Here is a 23,220-nt window from a genome sequence, read left to right on the forward strand (position 1 = left end):
AGGTACTTCCATTGCGAATGTACTCAAAAATAAACAGCTGAGTGGTTTTGGTGCATGCTACTAAGGCACGGGTTGAAGAGGGTTTGCACCTAATAAACGTAAACGTGTTTATTTTGTTTATAAATAAGAGTATGGTTAACCTATGATTATGCTCAAAACAAAAATAAAGATGCTGTAAAGTATGCCAACACATTATTTTTGTGATCGTGTGTCAATACCTTAATGCAAAATCGGCAGTGACAGTTATTTCAGTAATACTTGAGTAATACGAATACTAATAGCAACATTGGTGTAGGTGGAGTGACGCGACCTGCATGTCGAACGAACGATTTTTCTTTAGAAAACCTATTGAAGTGTTAAAAAATATCAATAATCAGTTTATGTGCATCTTTTCAGTAGTTGGTAAGTCTTAAAGTATTATTATACACCTTAGTTATTATGCTTTATTCCAGTGTTATTTCTAGTTTCGATGATTTTTTTCTTATCTGACACACCCATGTATCGGCGAATTCCATACTTTTTAATCTTTCTCTATTTCTAGAATTTGTACTTTGTTAAAGCTTACATAGCTCAGATTAGATACTGGTACTCCTAGTACTAAAGGCTATTTCTCCAACGGATATATATTTATAGAGTATACCGTTATCCTTATTAGGTTTATTTTGGAACATTACGTCATTGTATATAATAAGGAAGTGTATAGGTAAGTATAGTATCGAACGACTGGGCCCCGTTCGATGGTGCGTGCCGTCTGTGGTATCTGGAACACCGTAGCGAAAAGCTACAATTACGATCTATAGTTACACAGTATTTTCTTTTTTGTGAGATAGTGTTGTGAATAATAATGACCTTAATATACTGCATTGCTGTCTATTTTATTGATTTCTGAGTCCCCATTCATATCATACCAGCATTCAGTTGAAGAGGTATAAAAATAATTTAATTAACCTTAATCACAGTAATTGACTTTTCTTATTAGTCACTAATAGGAATATTAACAGTAAGATTTTAAATTAACATGGTTATTTTTATTACTAACAGTAAATTAAATGTTTTAATTATTTATGTTTTAATCACTTTTTTTAAGTTTAATTTAATATTATTAATTTATTTTATGTTAAAAAAAATATAAGTTCTTTTTTATATATAATACTGTTGCATTATCTTTATTTTTTCAAGTGTAAGTACATTTACTGAACGTGACCTACATCACACAGTCTCACATAAGTACTTGAAAGATAAAGCAATGTATATAATGCCTTTAAAAGTTATAGAATTAATTAATAAAAAAAAAAGGCAAGGTTATTTGATATCAATAATTTTCTCATTCATTTTATTTTTTTTGGGTTTTGTGCAAAGTGTGTAGCTGGTATATGTGTCTCACTTATTAATTCTAATTATAAACAAATAAAAAAAATTAACAACAACAAACAAATAAAATTACTTTGTACTTGCCATCATTTAAATATATAATTACCTATTTATCTTCTGTCTACATGTATTACTTTAATACATTTAAATTAAAATATCCTGCTCGAACATACTAATTTAAAATTTTTAATATATCTATTTTTTTAATAATATTGCCATATCTATTACATTTTTTTTTCTCCATTATTTAAAAATTCATAAATCATCGTATTGTACTGGTTTGATAGTGAGTTAGTTACTATAATTACAGACAAAAGAGGTTAAAACATTTTAGTGCCTATGGTTGGTAGTATCTTGTTACTTAAAGGAATGGTGTATGGGAAGAGAGGACAAACTTCCATATTTAAAATACAACTATTATGTATGCACTAAGATTATTTAACCTTTACCTTTATAAAATGCATGTATAGACAGACTTAAAAATTACAATTGCATTTAAAATAATAAATAAATTCATAATAAAAAATACACCATAAATAAATGAAGTTCCAAGGAAGCAAAAAGTATTAATGTGTAATCTAGCTATGTATGGATATTGGGGTCAATCCGAACTTGTACCAGTACCAGTTACCTTCTTACCAGTAGTTCTACTTGTACTTGTGTGAGGAATTAAAACATTATTTTAATTAAATGCCAATGTCAATGGAGTGTGTATTATCTGATCTATAAAGATTAAAAAAATAACATTAATTTATTTCAATAATATTGTATGATTATAAGCTAAGTATAATTTATATATTTTGAACTACTAATATTTTGGTTACTATAATACAATAATATCATGGTTTTTGTTACAACAAGGTAATTTTCTCATACTCAGCATTACTGTGATGAGTCACAAGGCCATATGATGTAATCAGGCAGTTATGTCAAGCGTTGTCTGACCTTAGGCTATTCACTAATTAACTTATTTACCAGGATAATGATAAACTAAAAATGTATGAGAAATATTTGAAGATAAAATTACTTTAGAGATAAAGATAATGTACAATTGTGATAATTGCTTATTAAAATAAATGCATTCATGATCTATTCAAAAAGAAACATTTCCATTCCAAGTTATGTACAATCCATTAAAGTGACATTAAAATAGTTTGATGGTTATAGATGGTCATTATAAAATTTATATTATCAGTGACAAAGTTATTTTATATTTAAATATTTTTTTTACCATTACTTTTTTATGTTTTTTATTTTTTAGTAGTCCTGATTTATAAGATGATTGTCATGTCTGTTTGTTTACTATAGTGGAATAACAAATAGTTAAGTAAATAGGCTTTTAACAGGCAATACAGCTTATTCTTTATATAACAACACACCTCTGATTGGTGTGATTAATCAAGATTAATAATAAGTATTTTTTGGCTAAATTACACCAAATTCCAATTCCTTTAACTTTAAAAAAATATTTCATACTTCATTAAAAGAAAAATAGATTGAGTCAGAGTTAAGATCATTTCATTATTATGTCATTGACTTCTACCATAATTATATTGGAATAAAAAATAGATTATCTGAATATTGCAACACAACAAGCAATAATGTTTCTTGTATAAATACTAGGTCCCTAATAGAATGATAACACTTTGTTTTTTTTTTGACAATACAGATGGACCACCTGATAATTAGTGGTCGCCATTGCGCCAAAAACTCCAAGAATAAAATGATATGGCCTTATGCCGATAGTTTGATTGGCTCACTCACACTTCAAACCGGAACAAAACAATACTAAGTATTGCTGTTTGACAGTAGAATATACGATGAGTGTGAGAGTGAATACCACTAAGTATATCACACCGTATAAGCTTTACTAATCCAGTTAAGAATAGGACTATAAATAAAAATGCGGTGGTTTTGAGATAAAAAACTTATTTTTTCTAAATGGTATTAGTTTCTATTGTAGTCTACTATAATATTGTGTTGTGATGTACTGGAATGGAATATATAATTATGAGGCCTTTATATCCGTTTCATTGAATTTAAAGGAACCACGCCCACTAGACGCATTACATTCAATCAGTGCGTGTGTTCAGTTAAATGGCTACATGTCGACATAGTCTATCTCTGCATGCTTGTCGGCGAAGTTGCGTCAATGTATTGCTCCATTTTTTGAATACAACACGTTTTTAGTTGTTCCATGTTCACGTTTAAATCAATTACAATTCATTGAATATCTATTATTAGGACGGAATTGTTTTTTTTTTTTATTGAGAATTGTTTGACGAAATATTTTATCTATAGTTTGTCAGAACATATTTTTTTTTAAATGTTGTACTCACAATTAAATTATGTTTCTTAGTAATATTGTACATTATTGTGTTTCAATGGAATGCCATTTAATAGCTTAATTGTTTTTCAGATAACTGAAGGCATCCACCATGGAGCAGATTCCACCTCCTAAGGAGGTGAAAATCCTTGAGACAGCGGAGGATATTCAAGAGCGTCGTGAGCAGGTTAGTAAACAAAACTCATTAATTTGAATATATTTTGCAATATTAAGTAGTAGTTAAACTTAAGGGAGTATAAAAACTCAAAAAAAGTGTATTTCAAATAATTTTGGTTTGAAATAAAATTACCATCATATTTGCGTTGTCTGTATAAAAAACATTTTCTGAAATCTAAAACAGGTCCTCAACCGTTATGAAGACTTTAAGCAAGAGGCTCGGGCTAAGCGCGAGAAGTTGGAGGACTCCCGTCGGTTCCAGTACTTCAAGCGCGATGCTGACGAGCTTGAATCGTGGATCCAGGAGAAATTGCAAGCTGCTAGTGATGAGAGTTACAAAGATCCTACGAACTTGCAGGTGTGTCATTAGCTTTAAATGTGTATGGTGCTTAAATTAAAAGGAAACATTACTAACATATACTATATTGGTTGTTAAATAACTAGATATCTCTATCATCTATATGAATAAAACTAATTATTGATGTTTCAATTAGGCCAAGATACAAAAGCATCAGGCATTCGAGGCGGAGGTTGCCGCTCACTCTAACGCCATTGTAGTTCTGGACAACACCGGCAGTGAGATGATATCTGCTGGTCATTTTGAATCCGAGACAATTCGCAAGAGGCTCGACGAGCTGCACCGCTTGTGGGAGCTTCTGCTGTCTCGTCTCGCCGAGAAAGGCATGAAGCTGCAGCAGGCGCTCGTTTTGGTGCAGTTCCTGCGCCATTGCGATGAAGTTATGTTCTGGATTCATGACAAGGTAATATAAATGTAAATGCCACGCCACGGCATTGCAAATCACTTGTTATTGAATTGTAACTTCTCGACTTAATTTTGCAATTAACTGATATTTTAATTATTGACTATCTGTTAACTTTTAAAACCTAGTATAATCAAAATTTCACATACCTGTATTGACTTGATTCAACTATAGGCATCTATGCTATCAGAATGTTGTGTATTGTAATCTAAAAAAATGTTTTGTTTTATTTAGGAAACTTTCGTATGTGCGGACGAATTCGGCTCAGATCTGGAGCACGTCGAAGTTCTGCAGCGCAAGTTTGACGAGTTCCAAAAGGACATGGCGGCGCAAGAGTACCGCGTCACTGAAGTCAACCAGCTCGCCGAGCGACTCGTGCTGGAGGGACATCCCGAACGAGAGACCATTGTGAAGAGGAAAGATGTAAGTCTCGTTGAACAAACGAGGACACTACTATCCATATCCCATATATTTCATAATTATTATTTTTAAACTTTAATAATCTAGCACTCAATGCAATCAATATACGGATTTAAAAGGTTAGACTGCTGTACAATCTTAAAGCAAGTCTGTTGCTGCATTAAATAATAAGGAAAATGGGAATATTGTAGTTTGACTATTGGTAGTTCCTTTAACCAACCATTGCCGATAAAGTTTATTTTTCTATGACTTCAATGGCATATGGGTAAATGGAATATTATTTATGAATTCTGCTAAAATATGTTTAATAATTATCACAGGAATTAAATGAAGCCTGGCAGCGTCTTCGTCAAATGGCGCTGATGCGTCAGGAGCGCCTGTTCGGCGCGCACGAGATACAACGCTTCAACCGCGACGCAGACGAGACCATCGCCTGGATCTCGGAGAAGGACGTAGTGCTGGGATCGGATGATTACGGTCGAGATCTGGCTACAGTGCAGACTCTGCAGGTTTATATTTTGTATTAGTAGGATAACTAATAATATTGGTTAATGTCGATAACATTGGAAATTGTTTATATGCACATTGTTACAACTCGTTACTTTTGTCAGCGCAAACACGAAGGTGTGGAACGAGACCTGGCTGCATTAGAAGATAAAGTGGCCACACTCGACGGCGAGGCTGCGCGCCTGGCCGCCATACACGCAGACCACGCACCCGCCATACATTCCAAGCGCGATGAGATCGCCCAGGCGTGGCAGAGACTCGTACAAAAAGCTCAGGTACTTGACATTCGCAACATGACCTCATACAAAGAATTAGTAAAACCCTAATAGCACGTTATATCAATGAACTTTATAAGTTCGAGGTTGTAATTTTATAAATTGTATAGGAACGCCGCACCGAGCTGGAGTCGTCGCACGCCCTGCACCGCTTCCTGGCCGACTACCGCGACCTCGTCTCGTGGATGAGCGACATCCGCGCGCTCATCGCGGCCGACGACCTCGCCAAGGACGTGCCCGGGGCGGAGGCGCTGCTCGAGAGACACCAGGAGCACAAGGTTACCTTAAATTTAAAATTTCGACTTCGAGATTATTCTAGAGTGCACTCATGATACTCCTTTAGATACGAGCGGGCTCGCGAAGCCCCACGTGTGCATGTCAGCTGACGAGAGCGCGGTCCGCAGGGCGAGATGGACGCGCGCGAGGACGTGATGAACGCGTGCGTGAGCAGCGGGCAGGCGCTGGTGGAGGGCGGCCACCGCGGCGCCGCCGACGTGCAGGCGGCGCTGGACACGCTGCACCGCGACCGCGCCGCGCTGCACGCGCTGTGGGAGCAGCGCCGCGTGCTGTACCTGCAGTGCATGGACCTGCAGCTGTTCTACCGCGACACGGAGCAGGCCGACGCCTGGATGCACAAGCAGGAGGTATGCCGTGTTCCCATTACATTTTTTATATATTTGAACGAGAGTCGGTTACCTTTACATTTTTTTAAATATTTTGGATTGTTATATTTACTTTGTGATTTCATTTAGGCATTCCTCGCCAACGAAGATGTCGGTGACTCCCTCGATTCGGTGGAAGCGCTACTTAAGAAACACGAGGACTTCGAGAAATCTTTGGCAGCTCAGGAAGAAAAGATTAAGGCGCTGGACGAGTTCGCGACCAAACTGATTGAAGGCCAGCACTACGCTGCCGACGATGTGGCACAACGTAGAGAAATGGTGAGATTTGGTTTTCTGTTGGCAATTATATTCAAATTTTGTAAAACTTAATATTGAAATGATAAATAATATGAATAATTTAATATCAGCTTCTGGAACGACGTGCTGCTCTTCTAGAAAAGTCAAACCAGCGTCGGGCACTCCTAGAGGACGCCTACAAATACCAGCAGTTTGAGAGAGACTGTGATGAAACCAAGGGTAAGCCTCAGTCATAATACCACATACTGATGATCCTAATTTGTAACATACTTGGGCCAATGTAAGTACAGAAGGTAATAAACAAAGCCTCATTGTGACGTTCTACATTGTCAGGTTGGATAAACGAGAAGCTCAAGTTCGCCACCGACGACTCGTACCTCGACCCCACGAACCTGAACGGCAAGGTGCAGAAGCACCAGAACTTCGAGCAGGAGCTGCAAGCCAACAAACCGCGCGTGGACGAGATCAACGCGCTCGGCAGCAAGCTGCTCGAACAGGAACACTTCGCTAAACGTTAGTACTGTCATGTTTATCAAATACATGACCAATTAATATATTTTTTATATTTTTTTTTAGGATTTCATTTTTCACTTATTTATATTTGAGCAAATAAATGTTTGTCATATGACATGTAATATACTTCTTTAGATGGTTTATAGTTTCATAATAATAATAAAAAACTGTTGCGCAGCACAAATCGAGGCACGCGTCGACGAGTTGGGTACGATTTGGGAGAGGCTCGTGCAGGCGTCGGAGACGAAGGGCAGCAAGCTCCAGGAGGCGGCCGCGCAGCAGCAGTTCAACCGAGCCTCCGAAGACATCGAGCTGTGGCTCTCGGAGGTCGAGGGGCAGCTGCTCAGCGAGGATTACGGAAAAGTGAGTCCTTGATCGATACTCAACTCGTAAATATACGAATGATAACAGGTTTAACGCCTCGGTTTTACTTAAATATTTCAGTACAATTAAACTTATTTCGAAATTTATCCTTATCACATTATTAAATAATAATAATGTTTATAGCAGGTAAGTTAAAAGTGGATTTTAATCAGTTTAGTGTGCTATTCTATAGGATCTGACTAGCGTGCAGAATCTGCAAAAGAAGCATGCGTTGCTGGAGGCAGACGTGAGCTCGCACGCGGAGCGCATCGAAGCGTTGCGCGCGCAGGCGGAACAGTTCATCGAGAAAGGACACTTCGACGCCGATAACATTAAAGCTAAGCGGGTATGTATCGAAGACATTTCACGTGCTACAGAACAATGTTTACATTCAGCCAGCACATTCATATTACCTCTGTGTTTCCCATTAAGGACGCGCTAGTGGCCCGCTACGCCGCACTCGATAAGCCAATGGCAGTACGCAAGCGGCGCCTGCTCGACTCGCTTCAGGCGCAGCAGCTCTTCCGGGACCTCGACGACGAGGCCGCCTGGATCCGCGAAAAGGAACCAATAATCGCATCGACCAACAGAGGTATTAATTTCTTTCAAAGCGTGTAAGTGGTCCCGCTATGCAAACGTTCATTTTGAAATGGCCCACCTTAATTCGATCTTGACATGTAACGCATTAACGTCAACCGAGCGCTCGTCGCCCAGGTCGCGACCTGATCGGAGTGCAGAACCTGATGAAGAAGCACCAGGCGGTGATGGGCGAGATGGCGCAGCACGAGGCGCGCGTGGAGGCCGTGCGCGCGGCGGGCGCGGCGCTGCGCGACGCCGGACACTTCGCCGCCGCCGACATCGCCGCGCGCCTGCACGCGCTGCACCACACCTGGACGCAGCTGCAGGAGAAGGCGCTGCAGGTCGGTCGCGTCGTCGCCGCCCCCGCTCGCCGCCCCCGCTCGCCGCCCCCGCCCATTCTAACGTTATTCGTTCGCCCGTAGCGCAAACAAGACCTCGAGGACTCGCTCCAAGCGCAGCAGTACTTCGCCGACGCCAACGAGGCGGAGTCGTGGATGCGCGAGAAGGAGCCGATGGCGAACACGCAGGACTACGGCAAGGACGAGGACTCGTCGGAGGCTCTGCTCAAGAAGCACGAGGCCCTGCTCTCTGATCTCGAGGCCTTCGGAAATACCATCAAGGCGCTGCGGGAGCAGGCCAACTCCTGTCGGGTAAGTTACTATTTTGTAGTATACGAGGTGACTTACCTCGCGTTTAACGTCGAACGAGTGACACGAACGGGTCGTAACCTAACTCTGTGTGCGTGCTCAGCAACAGGAGTCGCCGGTGGTGGACGTGTCGGGCAAGGAGTGCGTGGTGGCGCTGTACGACTACGCGGAGAAGTCTCCGCGCGAGGTGTCCATGAAGCGCGGCGACGTGCTCACGCTGCTCAACTCCAACAACAAGGTGAGGCGTGTGGGCGTTTGTTAACTATAACTATGAGTTTGAAGCCTGCATAAAATCAACATTCAACATCAATAGGAAATAAATCTAATATGATTTTCTCGATCATTATTTTGAGTGTATTTTAAAAATATTTCTTTGGTACTCATAAGTTATAACATAAATAGTGAGTGATAAACACGATCGCAACATTTCGATACCTTCAAATAAAATTTAAAGTTTTGTACTGAACGAACGAACGAACTTCGGAGACGAATTCATTTTGAACGATAACTATACGTTAGAAGCAAAACATCTATCAAATATTTATGAGGAACCAGCTGAACTACTTACCCCCGCGAAATATATAATACTTTACCTGTAGCACACAAACGGTCATTCCCCATTTTACCCCATCGAAGAGTGATTAAAAAAACTCGCCTATGTCCATAGCGAGGATTCAAACTATCTCCATACAAAATTTCATCTAAATCGGCTCAGCTGTTTCAACACATAACATCCACTCCAATTTTGCAAGTTTTTTCAGTAAAATGTATGCATACACTCCAAGTCGACCGTAATGTCAAACTTAATTTAATCTTGTAAATTGATTGTTTAAAGATTACACAACGATGTATCCGTCTTATCTGAGAACTAAAGAAGTTAAATTAAATTATACAATTAATATAAAACATATCATTGTTAACTACTTAATGAATGCTTATCATAACACCGTATCAGTGAATATTTAAGTAGCTGAATGTTTTAAAATATAAATGTTCCTGGTGTTATCAGATATATTATCAAAACATTAAGACAGTCTTTACGTTCCACGCGAATAAGTCGTACGTTCAAACTTCAATTTATTTGAGAATCGCGGTATAATTTTTCCATTATAAAATTTAATTTGCTGATGTAAAAAGTATTATATCAAATTGTTTACTTGCACTATTTGAATGTTGTGTGAAAATTAAGCGAAAGAAAAAACTATTTGTAATCGAAACGATGAGGTAACTTATAATGTCATAGTATATCGAAGTTCAGAATTAATACGTCAAAAAAGTTCAATAAGGAAAAGAATTCGAAAGGCTTCCTTTACACGCGTTTAACGCGTCGATCCAAATATCTAGAAAACGTGTGATAATATTTATAGATGAAATAATTTGCATATTTCACTCTAGATAAATAAATATAAATCTTTCGATTGTCCGAGGTTGTCTCGAATTAATAATTTCATATTTAATGCTATAGTCATAAGTAATGTCTAATTTGGATTTGATGTATTTAATGGAAACAAATGACAGTTCAATTACGATTTTTTATGTGTTCATTAGTTAGTTGAACAATCACACCGAAAGTGTGGCTTCGAATAAAGTTTGATATGATGGTAGCATGTATGTAGAATATCCCATGTTTTTAAGTTAATATTTTTTTTGTATATAAGAATTAAATATGGCAAATTACAGTTTAAGCCCCGCTCAGCTCCACCGATTGAGTTGATAAAAAATAACAATGTATCATAACTGAAAATCGTTATTTACTCAAAATTACCTTATTTATTGGGAATATCTAAAATAAAAGCTCGAACATATACACTGTATATTGCTTTAATATTGAGACATGCTATTATTGACTGAGTATTACTCTTAATTTATATTAAATTGAAATTGATTAGCTCTACTGTCCCTGCATCTCGTAAATAGCAAACGTTGTCAGCATTCAAATAAAAATTACAGAACCGATGTAAACGTACACGGCGATTAGATATTTTAACAAAATATAGCACTATTGAGTGTAATTGTGTTACGTACTTGATTTACAAATTACAATCTGCTTCAGTTCCGTCGCGAGTCTGCCTCAAACTGGCCGCTATTATGTAATATTACACACGGCCTCCGAATAATATTTGCGCAATTCAATACAATCACAAAAACTATATATATTTAAAGTTGTAACATTACAAATATATGTAATGTATTGTATTGAAAAGTAATTATTTATAATTAAATTTACTTAATTTACAAGGAATAACAAAATGCAACGAATATTAAAATTTGACTACGAACGTTTGGAGTATGTAAACTTCTGAATTAAACTTTCGTCTATCGGTGAATCGATCTGTGATAGAATAGTGATATTTATTTAGTGAACAAAATGATAGTACTAAGTTGGTTATGTGTCGCGTTGCTTGAAGATGTATTTATACATAAGAGAAGAAAGGAAAGTCAATTAGAGCACGTAAGTAGTCATAAGAATGTAGAGATTTTTTAAGAAATAGTTCTTTAAAATATAAAACCTTTTTTTTTTCAAACATTACAATTGAACGATGTATCAGATAGGTAAATCTAATCTATTGTACTTGTCCCCCACATGGGCTATGTGCAAACTCGTCTGGGTAGGTACCAACCCACTCATCAGATATTCTACCGCAAAACAGCAGTACTTTATTTTGATGTGTTTCGGTTTGAAAGGGGGAGTGAGCCATTATAACGGAAGACCCAAATGACATAACATCTTTGCACCCAATGTTGGTGGCGCGTTCGTGTGATGTAAGGATAGTTGATATTTCTTGCAGCGTTAAAAAATGTTTTATGGGCGGTGGCCACCTGATGGTGGCCCACATGCACGACCGCCTACCTATTACATATTGTATAAAAAACAATACACTATGTAGATTAAAAACCAAAACCAAATTCATTATTATTTAAATTCGCGGTCACCTTATATCAATGTGAAAATTTGTAATGTAAACTTGCACGGTGTTGATGAACATTGAATGAATATTAGAAGTGATCTGTTTTCATACGAGAATAACTTTAAACATTTTCTTCATTTTCGAAGGCTAAATTTGTATATGTAGGTTTCATTACAGGATTACATATTTCTAATTTAAAAATAAATACGTTTTTTGATTCATATTTTATGCGACAGTCCTAAGTACATATCAAACGTTTTACAAAAAATAAATGCGGTTTTGCTATAAGAATAAAAATGAGACTGGAACTCGAGACGGTCGCGGTTTGGAGCTGCAGAGCTAATCCACAAGAAAGTCACTTCGTACCTTACTTTTGAATCGTTGAAAACCGACTTACGGACAATATTTGGATGTGTGTATCCTTTAAAGGTAATACGATAATTGTAATTGCAGTCGATGTCTCATATAAATTTTCTGATATTCTCGATCGTGTTCTGCGGTGAGATTAGAGTTCGTTCTCACATAATAGTTGCATCGTTTCGAAATATAGCTATATATAATATATATATATCTTATATCTCATCAGTTACAGTAAACGAACTGTCGCATAAATTTTAAGTATGTAAACTAACGGTGTTTTATAATAATATCCTGTTTCCTTGTAATATTTTTGAATATAATCTTTTTTTATTTATATTTATCATGCATAATCTTTAAACATAGCGCAGGTTCTCGTTGGAAATACTTTACAGACATTTATGATTTTTTAAATACGCGTACAGATAAATTTAAAAAAATCATAAATCTAATCGGCACTCAAACAAAGTAAAAAGCTGCGAAATAGATGTGCTTCTACTTTTATTCCTCTTGCATTTAGGATTGGTGGAAAGTGGAGGTCAACGATCGTCAGGGCTTCGTACCGGCGGCCTACGTTAAGAAAATCGACGCCGGTCTCTCGTCCTCGCAACAAAACCTCGTCGATTCCAGCTCTATCGCTGCCAGGCAGACTCAGGTTAACCTAATATTTAACAAACATCAAATATACTTTAGTTCGTTCATCTTTCAATATCAAATAAATAATTAGTATTTAGCTTAACAATAAAACAAAAATAGAGAACTGATACTCGTATAAAATCATTGTTATTAATTTTTATGTTATAATATAATTTAGATCGAGGCCCAGTATGATAATCTGCTAGCTTTGGCCCGCGAGCGCCAGAACAAACTCAACGAGACTGTAAAGGCGTACGTGCTCGTGAGAGAAGCGGCGGAGCTCGCAACATGGATCAAGGACAAGGTATTAAAGACAAATATACTACGTAGTATGCTTAAGTATATATTTCATTGATTTGAGGAATTTTTACTTTGAATACTGTTGTTACTTTAAATGTCTTTCGTTATCAGGAGATGCACGCGCAAGTGCAAGACGTCGGCGAAGACCTGGAACAGGTGGAGGTTATGCAGAAGAAGTTCGACGACTTCCAGAACGACCTGCGCGCCAACGAGGTGCGCCTCGCCGAGATGAACGAGATCGCCGTGCAGCTCATGACGGTCGGGCAGACCGAGGCCGCGCTCAAGATCAAGACGCAGATGCAGGTTAGATTTACGATAATATGTACATCGGGACGTGCTGTATTAATAGAAGGAGATTTTTTTTTCATGAAATAATTTAAATTACTAATCTTTCAACATAATAATAGCACGAGTCATGGAACAATATGTCAATAATCAAGGCCTCACTGGTCGTTGAGTGGATAATATATACCGCGACGTGCCCGCAGGAGCTGAACTCGAAGTGGACGTCGCTGCAGCAGCTGACGGCGGAGCGCGCGGCGCAGCTGGGCTCGGCGCACGAGGTGCAGCGCTTCCACCGGGACGTGGACGAGACCAAGGACTGGATCGCAGAGAAGGAGCAGGCGCTCGCCACCGACGACCTCGGCCGCGACCTGCGCTCCGTGCAGACGCTGCAGCGTTAGTGCCTCCCATGTTCGCTGTGAAATATTTCGATGCTTTTCTCTAGGCGTACTCGGTGTCGCGGTGGCTCCATTTTACAACTTCTCGTCGTATAAATGTTGATATCGATTGCCGTGTCGTGCAGGTAAGCACGAGGGCCTGGAACGTGATCTGGCGGCACTTGGAGACAAAATTCGCCAGCTGGACGACACCGCCAACCGGCTGATGGCCACGCACGGGGACTCGGCCGACGCCACGTACAGCAAGCAGCGCGAGATCAACGAGGCCTGGCATCAGCTGCAGGCGCGCGCCAACGCGCGCAAGGAGAAGTTGCTCGACTCGTACGACCTCCAGAGGTACGTTCGGTGATTGCGGCTTTCATACTCATGTCATAATATTGTTTACAGATATAGGATTAGTAATTGATTTCTAAATCTAACAATGAGTGTTACGAAAAACATATTTTATAAAAAGATTTTTTATAATATTTATATGACAATAACTGCTAAATCATATTTTGAGATCACGTTTTATTACAGATTCCTGTCTGATTATCGCGACCTGATGGCATGGATTAACTCCATGATGGCACTCGTGAGCTCGGAAGAACTTGCCAATGACGTCACAGGCGCCGAGGCTCTCCTCGAAAGACACCAGGTTCGTGTGAACTAGAGTTTTAAAACTAGCACTTTGGTATATTTTTGTTAAAGCGATTGTGTTATATGTGCGAGTACAATATAATATATGTTTAGTAATTTACTGAATTTGTAATTATTTTGAGAAAGGTTTTACTAATTTAAGATGTTAAATATGACTTTTACCAGTAACTAGTCGTATTGAATAGTGAAATTGTCATTAAATTAAAATTCTCATTATTTGTATATGTTGGTGTGAACTGTATACATATGGTGGTTAAAAGGAGTTGTGTTTCTAGACCCAGCGATTGGAGATAGATGCGCATTACGGCATACAGCCGCAGGTCAGATTGCACGCATGTGTGCCTACGACACTTCTGTGCGGTGTTAATTCGGAGCTCTGTCACACTAACATTAAACACTTACAACTATGCATATACACGTTGAAATCGTTTCTTGACGAACCATTTATATTCGGAAATGTTAATGCTATGTAATAGTTGTAAAAACATAATCTGCGTAACTATTTAAAATAATATTTTTAAAAATATATATATCTTACAAATGTTAGGATTATATATATAATTAATCACATACGATTTTAAATTAGGTCCTCAAGAATCAAGAGATTCTATTACAGTAAGTAAGATAGTGACTCACTGTATGTACTAGTTAAGTATTCCCAGAAAAAACAGTATTGTAAGGTGTAGCGAAATAAGGCTGACTATCTATTAACGTTGTTTATTGTTAGTGTGACACAAGTTTCGTACTATTTTTTATAGTCGTATCTACGATTCGCGCTTATCTTCTGAAATTTCTCCTTCTAACACATACAAACTTATAATAATACTAAGAGTTAGCAAAATAAAGTTCAACTTGGACAATAATATTGAATATAATAATTGATCTTCCACTAATTTAAACAACTCTTAGCTAATTTAAATTGTACTAAATCATAATTAGTTAATGATAATAAACTGTTGTATTTTTTTTTTAATGCTACTATTTAATTTAAGTCTGTCGTACTGTGTTGTATCTGCTTCGAACGGTATAATGATAAGTTTAAAAAAAATAGCGTTGTTTTGTTTTATTTTCACCGGTAATTGATTTTACCTAACAAAAGTAACAAAAGATAATTTCTCTATTTTTGCTCTTGTTTTAATTTTTGTGTATTTAATATATTATGGATCAAATTATTTCTTTTTTTTAGACATCAGTCTTATTTAAAACGTAATTTTTTAAATAAGTCCTATACTGAACACTCTTTAATGTATCGTAAACTGAATGCGTATAATACTCGACAATAGGAGCACCGCACCGAGATGGACGCACGCGCCGGCACGTTCCAGGCCTTGGAACTGTTCGGGCAGCAGCTGCTGCAAGGCGGACACTACGCCAGCGTCGACATCCAGGACAAGCTCAACGCCATGGCCGATGCGCGACAGGACCTCGAGAGGTCAGTTCGTCACCATTCACACGATTAATCCAAACGCGCGGTATGAGCTAAATATTTCACGAACCCGCATTTTATCCGTTCTACTGAGACTGTCTATTATATAATTAATTTAATAGATAGATTAATGAAGCATTTTTGTAATACAGAGCGTGGGTCGCGCGCCGCATGAAGCTGGACCAGAACCTGGAGCTGCAGCTGTTCTACCGCGACTGCGAGCAGGCGGAGGCGTGGATGGGCGCGCGCGAGGCGTTCCTGGCGCCGCCGCCCGCCGCCGACGCGCCCGACGCCGCCGACAACGTCGAGCAGCTCATCAAGAAGCACGAGGACTTCGACAAGGCCATCAATGCGCACGTAAGCTGACCCACTTCGTACCCAAATACCCGCTCCAAAATGTATTATTAACTGAATCGCATACTCTGTGCTGTTGCGGTTATATGTATTTACTCGGAATATGTTACTTTGCTTAGAAGGAACAATCACCTAATTTTCATTTTGCTTCTAGGAGGAAAAGATCGCTCAACTCCAAACCCTCGCCGATCAACTGATCGCTTCTGATCACTATGCGGCGGACCCTATCGACAAGAAACGTAAGCAAGTGCTGGACCGATGGCGACACCTGAAAGAGGCGCTCATCGAGAAACGATCCAGGTACTGTAAACCAATTATAAATAGGATGTTCTAACTAAACATGGTTTTAAGTTATTGATATACAGCACAAAAAAAAGTCATTGCTAAATTATTTTCTTTAATTTACTTTTAAAAATTAGTACTTTAGAAAACCTTTGAAAACTCAACAATTAAAGATATATGTGTTGTTAAACTTAAACTGTTTGATTTTCTTGAAGTTTAAATAAATAATACAATGACAACATTTTGGTTCTTCAGGTTGGGTGATGAACAAACTTTGCAACAATTTTCGCGTGATGCCGATGAAATGGAGAACTGGATCGCAGAAAAATTGCAACTCGCTACCGAAGAAAGTTACAAGGTAATCAAATAATTAATTATTCAATATGGCGCATATGGTTGTTATAAATATAACCATAATGGAACATAATAATTACTTGATAATATGCTTCTCATATGCTAGGATCCAGCAAACATCCAGTCCAAACATCAAAAGCACCAGGCATTCGAGGCAGAGTTGGCTGCAAACGCAGAGCGTATTCAGTCTGTGCTAGCAATGGGAGGAAACCTCGTGCAGCGTGGACAGTGCAGCGGCAGCGAGGACGCGGTGCAGGTAATGTACCAATTGTAACATATTTAAAACCGACACACGAGAACTTGTGTTTACAAAAACAATAAAATATTATTCTATGATCGCAGGCTCGCCTGGCGTCCATCGCAGATCAATGGGAATTCTTGACTCAAAAAACAACAGAGAAGTCGCTCAAGTTGAAGGAGGCCAACAAACAACGCACCTACATCGCCGCCGTTAAGGACCTTGATTTTTGGCTCGGAGAGGTGAAGAAAAAATATAGAACAAATAAAAAAAAATATGCATATAAACTTGTTTGAAAAACACTAACTAATTTTTGTTAATAGGTTGAAAGTCTATTGACCTCTGAAGATTCCGGCAAGGATTTGGCATCAGTGCAAAATCTTATGAAGAAACATCAACTCGTTGAAGCCGACATTCAAGCTCACGAAGATCGCATCAATGGTATGTTTTTCATAATACACTTAAACTCCAAGCATGCATGCATTTTACATATATATATATTTTAATTTGTATACCGAATACACAGGGTACGCAAGTACATTATTTTATTTCCTTCTGTATCTCCTCAGACATGAACGCGCAGGCGGACGCGCTGGTGTCGTCGGGGCAGTTCGACAGCGCCGGCATCGGCTCGCGCCGCGCCGCCATCAACGAGCGCTTCGAGCGCGTGCGGGCGCTCGCCGCGCACCGCCGCGCGCGCCTGCACGAGGCCAACACGCTGCACCAGTTCTTCCGCGACATCGCCGACGAGGAGTCCTGGATCAAGTGAGCGGGCCCCTCATGCGTACACTTGTCTAATTTAATGTCGTAAATATTCTGAGATTAATTAATTTCCTTTTTTTCTATTAAAGAGAGAAGAAGCTTCTCGTTGCATCGGATGACTACGGTCGCGACTTGACCGGTGTACAAAATCTACTCAAGAAGCACAAACGGCTCGAGGCCGAGCTCGCGAGCCACGAACCCGCGGTCCAGGCCGTGCAGGAGGCTGGCGAGAAGTTGAAGGACGTGAGCAACGTAGGCGTCGCTGAGATCGAGCAGCGTCTGCGTGCGCTCGCGCAGGCCTGGGATGCCCTGCAAGCGCTGGCGGCCGAACGGGGAGCCAAACTGCAGCAGTCACTCGCATACCAGCAGTTCCTGGCCAAACTGGACGAAGAGGAGGCCTGGATCAGGTAATTTACTAATGTAATTTAGTTATTTATTATTTCATTTTTATGGTAAATCTTAATATCTATTAGTAAAATTATCAAATATTAAAATTTTTAAATTCTTAAATCATAGTATTTCCCTATACCTAAAAAAATTCAACTATAACTGTGAGTAATGTTCGGTGCAGCGAAAAGCAACAGCTGGTAGTAGTGAGCGAGTGCGGCGATAGCATGGCGGCAGTGCAAGGCCTGCTAAAGAAGCACGAGGCGCTGGAGGCGGAGTTGGCGTCGCGCGGAGAGCGCGTGCGCGAGCTGACGGCAGAGGGAGAGCGTCTGCTGGCCGCCGGGAACTTGCACTCGGAGGCGTTGGCGCACCGATTGGACCAACTGCAGGTATGTCTAGAGACAGAACTACGTGAAACAAGACCTGCGCGTTCCATATGTAAAATTACATTACTGACTCAAAACATTTTAGTATGATTTTAAAAATATTTATAACATTTAGTTTATGTTAAACCAAAAACATCCCGGTTACTATGTCATTTGTGTCAGTAAACAACTTATATGTATTGCTAAATTTCAGTCTAAACTGGAGAAGTTGACATCTCTTGCGGCCCGTCGCAAGGCTGCGCTCGTGGACAATTCTGCGTACCTACAATTGCTGTGGAAGGCAGACGTAGTTGAATCCTGGATAGCAGACAAGGAGACCCACGTCCGCTCCGACGAGTTCGGACGTGACTTATCCACTGTGCAAACTCTGCTCACCAAGCAGGATACTTTCGATGCAGGTTTGTTTAAACTTATGGCCACTCTTGTCCATGTTCGTACAACTTTCTAAACTATTATAATACTTTCAATGGTCTTAATTTTGTGTTATTGGTTCAGTGAATGTGCATTACACCCCCAGGTCTTGCCGCTTTCGAGCATGAGGGTATCCAGAACATAACAGCTCTGAAAGAGCAGCTTGTAGCCGCCGGCCACGAACAAAGTGCGGCTATTTCGCGCCGTCACGGTGATGTCATTGCGCGTTGGCAGCGTCTGCTCGCCGACTCGGCCGCACGCAAACAACGCCTGCTTCAACTACAGGACCAGTTCAGACAAATCGAAGAACTGTATCTCACGTTTGCGAAGAAGGTATACAAACTCTCTACATATATAATCGTTGAACTAAAACTTCGTAAGTATTGACTAAATAATATTTTTTTTTATCTAGGCATCAGCATTCAACTCTTGGTTTGAAAACGCAGAAGAAGATCTCACTGATCCCGTTCGTTGCAATTCTATTGAAGAAATAAGGGCACTGCGCGATGCGCATGCACAATTCCAGGTAAGAAAAAATTCTAAACAAAACAAGAGAAAAAGTTAAGATTGTTTAAGAATATATATTGTGTATATCGTATGACACTAAAAAAGGACTATTTTGTTAATATTTTAATAGGCGTCGCTGTCTTCAGCACAAAGTGACTTTGAAGCGCTGGCAGAGCTAGACGCGCAAATTAAGTCGTTCAATGTGGGCGCGAACCCTTACACCTGGTTCACAATGGAGGCGCTCGAGGAGACTTGGCGGAACCTGCGCAAGATTATAGGTAATAAGTTAAACCATGATTGTATATAATACAATTATTAAATTAATTAAAAAATAAAATGACACACTTAACAAATATATTATCGTTTTCAGCGGAACGCGATGTGGAGCTCACGAAGGAGGCTCAACGTCAAGAGGAGAACGATAAACTGCGCAAAGAATTCGCTAAACACGCCAACGCCTTCCATCAATGGTTGACTGAGACTCGGTACGTATTTAAATAATAATTAAAAGAAATTACCAAAATTGGAAACAATTAGTATCAATCTTGATGGGGTTCAAAGATACATAACGTTTTTATTTATCTATATGATGTTAATTGGCATTATATAATAATAGATATTTTATTATTAATAATCTTTTACTACCTTAAGTTTATGAAAATAATAAGTCTATGCCCAATAAATAAGTATGGTATGTACACTTAAGTTGTCTGTCACTGTTTATTCATATCTGTCTGTCAGAATTATAGTGATGTCTGACTTTTTATTGTTTTAATTTATGATATTTTAGTATTGTTTATGTATTCCAAAGTATACAATTTGAGATTGGTGTGCAGGTACCGGCTGCTAGGCTGGGACGGGTAACGTATCTGAATGATGCGTGTAGTTTTACTAAAATGTCAATTTGCTTTACTCGTTTGGCCAAATCGAAATTGTTCATATTAAGCTTCACATATATATGTTATGTATATATTCAAATTATACTTTCCTATTATATTTTTTTATTTTAATAAAGCTACGAAACTATTTGGCCAAACTATTTATTTCTGTACGCATTTCGTACATCGGTGTTTTTAGCAATTTATAATTATTGGCTTTTAATGAAAATTAAAGACGATTCTGTAAATATTAAAAATCTAACATTTACGGTTTTTTCGATTTCATCTTCTATACTAATCTGAAACAATTTATTTTTTCGTTTTTCATTACAAAGATTTCTTGTCTGTATTAAGTGTTACTTATTTAGTTTTCGTTTTGTTTTTTGTTGTAAATTAATATTTTCTTACTAATCCTTCGAATCAGTTTATCCCATCGAATTATTGCAATTGATGTAATGGGTACAGTAAAAAAATATTTCTTATTTTAATATATTTCTTTGTGCATATGCAGAACATCTATGATGGAGGGTACTGGTTCCCTTGAGGCACAGCTGGCAGCCCTGCGTCAACGCGCAACTGAAGTGCGTGCCCGACGTAGCGACTTGCGTCGATTGGAGGAACTCGGTAATAATACTGCAAAGAATTTTACAAATTTTATTGCACTATATAGTATTGTAAATTTTTGAAAGAAACTCTTGTCTGTTACGCTTTCACGACCAAACAACTGAACAGTATTTGATGATATTTACTATGAAGCAAGCATGAAACCCAAGAAAGACTACTTCATGCCTAACACTTAGTTACAACCCCTATAACGCGACCGAAGTTGCGGGCGACAAGTCACACTAAAAATATAAAAAAAAAAATGTTGAATAGCAATCTTATAGTTTTAAATTCGTGTTATTTAGGAGCGGCGCTCGAAGAACATCTCATTTTGGACAACCGTTACACGGAGCACAGTACGGTGGGACTGGCGCAACAGTGGGATCAACTCGACCAGCTGTCCATGCGTATGCAGCACAACCTTGAGCAACAGATTCAGGCCAGGAACCACTCTGGTAAGTGAACTTCGATATTTGAATGTTTAATTTTGATTACCACTTATACTACAATGTTATTATGAAACCGAATATGTATGTATATGGCGATAATAATATATATTGTATACTGTGTCAGCTGCTTGTTATATTTATTTCGTAGTGCGGATACTTTTCCTTTATAAAACACAATGAACATAATTATGTATCTATTATTACACTGCAGAAAATATCTATGTAAATGTCTTAAGGGCAAGTGTTAACGATTTATTTTTACAGGCGTGAGCGAGGACGCTCTTAAAGAGTTCTCGATGATGTTCAAACACTTCGACAAGGATCGCTCTGGTCGCCTCAACCACCACGAGTTCAAGTCGTGTCTGCGTGCGCTCGGGTACGACCTACCCATGGTCGAGGAAGGCCAGCCTGACCCAGAGTTTGAGGCTATACTCAGTGAGTAAACTTATTATTAATGAGAAATATAAATTAAAAAGAATACATCATCCATGAATAAATTTATCCGAACAGATGTCGTGGATCCCAATCGTGACGGGCAAGTCTCTCTGCAAGAGTACATGGCATTCATGATCAGTAAGGAGACTGAGAACGTGCAGTCATCCGAAGAGATTGAGAACGCATTCCGCGCGATCACTGCACACCAGGATCGCGCATACGTCACCAAGGACGAACTATATGCTGTAAGTATTTGGAAACACTTATATCAATTTCTCTTATAAATAACAGCTTTTATAAATATTAGATAGATTATGATATGTACAGTTGTATTAAAAAGTTTCAAACTTTAAATGCAAAATACGATTTTTATTAATTACATTAATTTTGTCGACAGAACCTTACAAAGGAGATGGCAGACTATTGCGTGGCGCGTATGAAGCCCTACGTGGATTCGAAGACCGAGCGCCCCATCCCCAACGCACTCGATTACATCGACTTCACACGCACGCTCTTCCAGAACTAAAACAGCGCTGTTTTTCCCTTCCGCGCAGTTGTGCCTATCGTTATTATAACTTATTTAAAAGAAAAAAAAATGTTTTTAATTTATCAACTCCTTATCTTTGAAACTGCGCGGTTGGGTACCGCGTTTGTGACAAGCTTGCACATTGTATTTGCTATTTAAAATTCCAAAAGTCAGACTGATGCTTTGAAACATTTCTTATGTGCAGAATTTATTAGAATCTGTTAGCTGTTGCGCTTTTGTTAGTTTGAAGAATACGCGAGGCTTTCATAATAAAGTTTACATCGCCCGTTTTTATATAAATATCCTACCTGTGTCTACACGACTGTGTAGTAGAACAGTGCTACCATCTGGTATTGAGCTACGGTATGGGTATGAATTCCTTCCCTCTGAATAGCAGAGGGATACGAAGCTCCCTTAACGGTTTTCTAATAAAAACTCATCTTTTTAGTGATTTTCTAGCATTTATTATTAATCAATGGTTATAACTGCATTTCATTACATAGTTATGCAAGCTAAGTATAATATTGTAAGGTTAAATTTCATTATTTACTGTACGTTTTGTCAAGGTACACATAACACTAGGACTTTTTATTAATTTTTTGTATTCACATAAAAATTCTAATAAATATATTTAATCCCCACAAAATAAATACAAGTTTCTTATTTTAACTATGTACATAAACACGCCATCGTTTGCAGTTAGTTACTAGAACTTGTTAATATTCTAATTGATATACAAGTCTTATTATTTAGAGTCAATACTTATTGCTCATATAATTATAATTTATTGAATACAACTATATGACTATAAATTTAAATAACTAGAAAACTGTAATTAAAGA

The 23,220-nt window shown here is 38.4% G+C and overlaps 1 protein-coding gene across 5 annotated transcripts; it reads left to right on the forward strand.

Annotated features, from left to right (window-relative positions):
• The first annotated feature begins 280 nt into the window (after window positions 1-280).
• Window positions 281-22,433, forward strand: LOC125074329 (spectrin alpha chain). Of its 5 annotated transcripts, XM_047685630.1 has the most exons (46): window positions 281-402; window positions 3,791-3,884; window positions 4,059-4,232; window positions 4,369-4,635; window positions 4,870-5,058; window positions 5,376-5,564; window positions 5,667-5,837; window positions 5,948-6,115; window positions 6,242-6,481; window positions 6,590-6,778; window positions 6,868-6,976; window positions 7,091-7,270; window positions 7,449-7,633; window positions 7,827-7,979; window positions 8,066-8,225; window positions 8,348-8,553; window positions 8,635-8,862; window positions 8,963-9,097; window positions 12,646-12,780; window positions 12,940-13,065; window positions 13,173-13,364; window positions 13,550-13,739; window positions 13,867-14,077; window positions 14,261-14,378; window positions 14,656-14,700; window positions 15,664-15,812; window positions 15,959-16,163; window positions 16,315-16,460; window positions 16,698-16,800; window positions 16,903-17,052; window positions 17,139-17,276; window positions 17,358-17,475; window positions 17,604-17,799; window positions 17,886-18,203; window positions 18,368-18,572; window positions 18,763-18,967; window positions 19,087-19,313; window positions 19,393-19,506; window positions 19,618-19,765; window positions 19,858-19,972; window positions 20,324-20,347; window positions 20,877-20,989; window positions 21,274-21,423; window positions 21,682-21,852; window positions 21,928-22,097; window positions 22,250-22,433. In XM_047685630.1, the coding sequence occupies exons 2-46, from the start codon at window positions 3,810-3,812 to the stop codon at window positions 22,376-22,378; spliced, it is 7,329 nt and encodes a 2,442-aa protein (XP_047541586.1). In that variant the 5' UTR covers window positions 281-402; window positions 3,791-3,809; the 3' UTR covers window positions 22,379-22,433. The 5 variants fall into 5 exon arrangements, with proteins under 5 accessions (XP_047541586.1, XP_047541594.1, XP_047541602.1 ...); XM_047685638.1 differs by lacking the exon at window positions 20,324-20,347; XM_047685646.1 differs by lacking the exon at window positions 14,656-14,700.
• The last annotated feature ends 787 nt before the right edge of the window (window positions 22,434-23,220 follow it).

This window comes from Vanessa atalanta, chromosome 2, assembly GCF_905147765.1.
Source record: "Vanessa atalanta chromosome 2, ilVanAtal1.2, whole genome shotgun sequence".
NCBI classification, from domain to species: domain Eukaryota; kingdom Metazoa; phylum Arthropoda; class Insecta; order Lepidoptera; family Nymphalidae; genus Vanessa; species Vanessa atalanta.

Excerpts from the sequence above, each read along its gene's own strand:
- LOC125074329 (XM_047685630.1), top strand. The coding sequence starts at position 3,810 with ATGGAGCAGATTCCACCTCCTAAGGAGGTGAAAATCCTTGAGACAGCG. Across the intron at positions 5,565-5,666 it reads CTACAGTGCAGACTCTGCAG|CGCAAACACGAAGGTGTGGA; the intron begins GTTTATATTTTG and ends TACTTTTGTCAG. Across the intron at positions 5,838-5,947 it reads GACTCGTACAAAAAGCTCAG|GAACGCCGCACCGAGCTGGA; the intron begins GTACTTGACATT and ends TAAATTGTATAG.